The sequence below is a fragment of the Oratosquilla oratoria genome, chromosome 19 (genome assembly GCF_046742065.1).
Source record: "Oratosquilla oratoria isolate Oo_2021 chromosome 19, ASM4674206v1, whole genome shotgun sequence".
Taxonomy (NCBI): domain Eukaryota; kingdom Metazoa; phylum Arthropoda; class Malacostraca; order Stomatopoda; family Squillidae; genus Oratosquilla; species Oratosquilla oratoria.
The window spans coordinates 34,703,957-34,708,956 of record NC_134795.1 but is presented as its reverse complement, the minus strand read 5'-3'; the positions used below and the strand labels follow the sequence as shown (position 1 = coordinate 34,708,956).

General features: G+C 39.6%; 1 protein-coding gene across 2 annotated transcripts in view; it reads left to right on the top strand.

Annotated features, from left to right (window-relative positions):
• The window catches only part of LOC143035832 (organic cation transporter protein-like), an 81,157-nt gene that overhangs the window by 42,833 nt on the left and 33,324 nt on the right, over nt 1–5,000 (top strand). For both annotated transcript variants that reach the window (XM_076202869.1, XM_076202870.1), the window contains exon 6: nt 653–807. In XM_076202869.1, the coding sequence (XP_076058984.1) occupies nt 653–807 (155 nt within the window). The remainder of the gene's footprint in view (nt 1–652; nt 808–5,000) is intronic.

Below are 5,000 nucleotides of genomic sequence, written 5' to 3'. Positions count from 1 at the left end.
TTTGGCACATTTGGAATGAGCACTTCCGTACTCTGCGCCGACGGCTGGTGGTGTTCTCATCGGAATGTACCCGTAAGATCAAAAGATCGCCGCGGTATATTTACCCTTATGCACCCTTGGGATAAACACTGCCGTGTACAGTGCAAACAGCTGGTACTCTTCCTTAAAGAAGCTAGGATATTTAAAGTCAATTCCATGACTGGTCTCTGTTTATTAGTTAGTTAGTTAGAGGGTAGGATAGATAAGATGGGGAGAGGGAGGGAGTGGGGGTTTAGGGGATTAGTCGAAGGAAAGAGTGAAATGGAAGGAAGTAAGAGTTATGAAAGATGTCTGTTTATTGAAAATGTCGATGATAGTATGTCCAAAAATGGTGACGAAAATCTGGATTCTTTGTGTTGAGTATGTAATCATTTAAAATATTCTTATGGTACATATATAGCCTTGTTACAGGATACAAAGGGATATTATTTATTTTATTTACAAAATAAATGAAGTTACTATAATGATTATTATTATTTATATCAAATAAAATTAATTGAATGCATGTTCTAAGGGGTGACTATAGTTTTGTCCTGTGCTTGGCGGTCACGAGTCTTATAGGGGTAACTACACGTGTTGGCTACAGAACACTACAATGTCCTTGTTTCCCCAGGTTTGGACGAAAGAAGGTCCTCACCGTAGGGACGGTCGTCTTCGTTGTCTCCTGCATCGTAGCGGCTTGGCTCCCGACCTTCTTCACCGTATCCGCGGCCCGATTGATCACCGGCATCGCTCACCCGGTCCTTCTCCAGTCCGGGTACTGTCTGGGTAAGTCGACAGTTACCCTCCGATAATTCAGTAGAACACCACGAGTATTAGGATTACCCAATTTTTTTCTCCTGATTTTTTTTAGCTTTCCATCAATTTTTCCATATAGAGAGAATTAGAGATCACATCGAGAGACATAATTTGATTCATGACTCACAGCATGGTTTCTCCAAGACTAAGTTATGTGTGACTAATCTTCTATCTTTTTACACTAAAGTATATAAGGCGTTATTTACCTTGACTTTAGCAAAGCGTTCGACAAGGTGCTCCACCAGAGAATACTAAAGTTAAAGCCCATGGCATAGGAGGAAAAGTGTTAGAATGGATTAGAGCTTGGATCAGAGACAGAAAACAGCGGGTCACCATAAATGGTGTGAAATCCAAATGGAGGAGTGTTTCTAGTGGAGTTCCCCAGGGCTCGGTTGAGGATCACTTATTGTTCATTATGTTTATAAACGACTTGGACAATGGGATTAATAGTGATATTAGTAAGTTTGCGGACGACACTAAAATAGGACGCCTAATTAGGTCAGGAGAAGACGCCGAGATTCTGCAGGAACACCTTAACAAATTGTTCACATGGTCAGTGAAATGGCAAATGGATTTCAATATCTCAAAGTGCAGCGTCTTAAACGTTGGGCTACACAACCCCGAAAGCAGATATAGATTAGGTAACACGTTTTTAGAGAAAACTGAGTGCGAGGGAGACTTGGGAGTTCTGGTGCATTAACGCTAGGAGTAAAGCTAACAGAGCATTATGTTTCATTGCTAGGATGGTTACGAATAGAAGTGCAGAGGTATTTATCAAACTCTACCTGAAGTTAGTTAGACCCATCCTTGACTATGCGGTATAGTTCTGGTCTCTGTCTTATAGAATGGACATCATTTCACTAGAATCAGTACAGAGGAGAATGGCTAAAATGATACATGGGCTCAGAAGTTTACCTTACGAAGAGAAGCTTAGGCACCTTAACCTACACTCTCTAGAAAGACGTAAAGTGCGGGGTGATCTAATAGATGTGTTCAATTGGATCAAAGACTTTAACAAGGGTCACGCAAATAAGGTCATCATACTAAGACAGCAGGGCAGGACTCGGATTAATGAATCTAGATTGGACAATTTTAGATTTAATAATGAAAATAGGCAAGAACTGGTCAACGTATGGAATAGAATTAGTAACCATGTAGTGAGCGCTGAAGCTATCGGTTGTTTTAGGAAACGGTTAGACAACTTTATGGATGGGAATGAAATATGGTAACAGACATAGAACTGCCTAATGTAGGCCTCATGGTCTCTTCTAACCTCCTTCATTCTTATGTTCTTATATAAACAAATTTACAGTTGGGAACACTAGTCTAGGATTAAGTTCTAGGTTGCAGACTTTAAAGCACAGATATAGATTCCTCGTGAAAGGGTGCGTAAGTGTACCAAATTACACCTGGCTAAGTGCAGCCGTTATGGATACTTTCAAATAGTTATTACATAACATAAGAACATAAGAAATAAGAAATAAAGGAGACTGCAAAAGACCATAAGGCCTACACTAGGCAGCTCCGTATCCATCACCACCTGTCGTCCCCATCCATAAAGTTGTCTAATCGTTTTTTAAAACAACTGATAGTTTCAGCGCTTACTACGTGGTTACTAAGTTTATTCCATTCATCGACCACCCTATTTGTAAACCAATTCTTGCCTATTACCTTCTTAAATCTAAATTTGTCCAGTTTATACCCATTACTGCGAGTCCTGCCCTGTTGTTTTATTATGATGACCTTGTTTGCATCACCCTTGTTATAGCCTTTGATCCACTTGAACACTTCTATTAGATCACCCCGCACTCTGCGTCTTTCCAGAGAGTGTAAGTTTAGGTGCCTAAGCCTCTCTTCGTAAGGCAAATTTCCGAGTCCTTGTATCATTTTGGTCATTCTTCTCTGTACTGATTCTAGTGAATTTATGTCCATTTTGTAGGACGGAGACCAAAATTGTACCGCATAGTCCAGGATGGGTCTAACTATTGCTAGATAGAGTTTAATAATTACCTCTGCACTTCTATTTGTTACCGTCCTAGCAATGAAGCCTAATGCACTGTTTGCTTTATTTCTGGCGCTAATGCACTGCTTCCTGGTTTTAAGGTCCGGACTCACCAGAACTCCCAAGTCCCTCTCGCACTCAGATTTTTCTAAAAACGTGTCATCTAAGTTGTATCTATTTTCGGGGTTGTGTAGCCCTACGTTTAACACGCTACATTTAGAGATATTGAAGTTCATTTGCCATTTCACCGACCATGTTAACAGTTTATCAAGATCATCCTGCAGAATCTGGGCGTCTTCTCCTGACCTAATTAGGCGTCCTATTTTAGTGTCGTCCGCAAACTTACTAACATCACTATTTAACCCATCGTCTAAGTCGTTTATATACATAATGAACAATAAGGGACCCAAAACCGAGCCCTGGGGGACCCCGCTAGTAACATTGCCCCACCTAGATTTTATTCCATTTATGGTGACCCGCTGTTTTCTGTTACTAATCCAAGCTCTAATCCATTCTAACACTTTTCCTCCTATGCCATGGGCTTTGATTTTATTTAGTAGTCTCTGGTGTGGCACTTTGTCGAACGCTTTGCTAAAGTCAAGGTAAATAACATCGTAATTTTCATTGTTGTCTGATGCCTTATATACCTTAGTGTAAAAGGATAGAAGATTAGTTACGCATGACTTACCTTTGGAGAAACCATGCTGTGAATCACGAATTAAATTATGCCCTTCAATGTGTTCTCTGAGTCTATTTACTATTATTGATTCAAGCATCTTTCCTATAACCGACGTCAAACTGATTGGCCTGTAGTTGCATATGGTCGATCTATCTCCCTTCTTAAAAACAGGAACAACGTTTGCCTGCCTCCAAGCAGTTGGAACAGAACCAGTGTCTACCGATTTATTGAATATTTCAGTTAACCGGTCGCAGATTTCAAATCTACACTCCTTAAGCATTCTTGGAAAAATTTCGTCCGGACCCGGAGATTTTGTAGCTTTAAGTCTGTCAATCTGCTTGATAACTTCTTCTTTACTAATGCTGATATTAGTTAGGCTATTTTCTTCATCCCCTCTGAAAATCGGATCACAGTCAGGTACTTTATCTAACCTCTCATTAGTAAACACCGATAGAAAATAATTGTTAAACTCCTCACTCATTTTTTCTTCCGATTCTATCATGACATTTTCATCGTTTTTAATTGGTCCTATTCTTTCTTTATTTTTTGTTCTATAGAGGTGAAAGAAACCCTTTGGGTTGGATTTTGCTTGACTGGCAACCTTGATTTCATAATTACGTTTCGCTGAACGTGTATTCCTTTTAACCAGCTTTGCCATTTCGTTATATCTTGATCTAAGGTGTGATTCCCCGTTTTTTTATTTTTACGTAAAGTCCTCTTTTAATTCCGATCTCATGTTTCAATCTGTCCGTCATCCATTTGGGAGTATTACTATTTTTTCGTATTGACTTTAGGGGGATAAATGTGTTTTGTGCATTAATAATTAGATCTGCCAGATTTACTGACCTGATTTTTGGGCCGTCGCCCCGAATCGACCTGACCCAAGGCACGCGCATCACTCTCTTTGACCCAGACCTGACTTAAGGTATGCGTAGTTCTCTCTTTGACCCAGACCTGACCCAAGGTACGCGTATCCTCCTTGACCCACTTCTGATTATCAGCCCCGCAACGAGAATCAAGAATGTTTGAAACGTCCGGATTGTTTTTCGTATTCAATTTCAAATAGGTTTTTATATTGTCAAAGTTTGCTTTCCTGAAGTCTGGTACTTGAACGTTATTTGTACTTTTTATTTTTTCCCAAATAATATTAAATCTTATTTCTTGATGATCGCTAAAGCCTAGACTATCGCCCACTATTATGCTGCTAATTTGGTGCTCATTATTTGTTAGAATTAAGTCCAGGGTATTTTGTCCCCTCGTAGGATCGGTAATCATTTGTTTTAGGAAATTATCCTGCACCACATCTAGGAATTGTTTCGCTTCATGATCTCCTATTAAAGTTTCCCAGTCAATGTTTCTATAGTTAAAATCTCCCATGATTACAACGTTTTTGTACTGGGACGCTCTGTGAATTTCATGAATTAGGGAATCAGTCTGCTCAATGCTAAGGTTAGGAGGTCTATACAAGACGCCAATAATAAC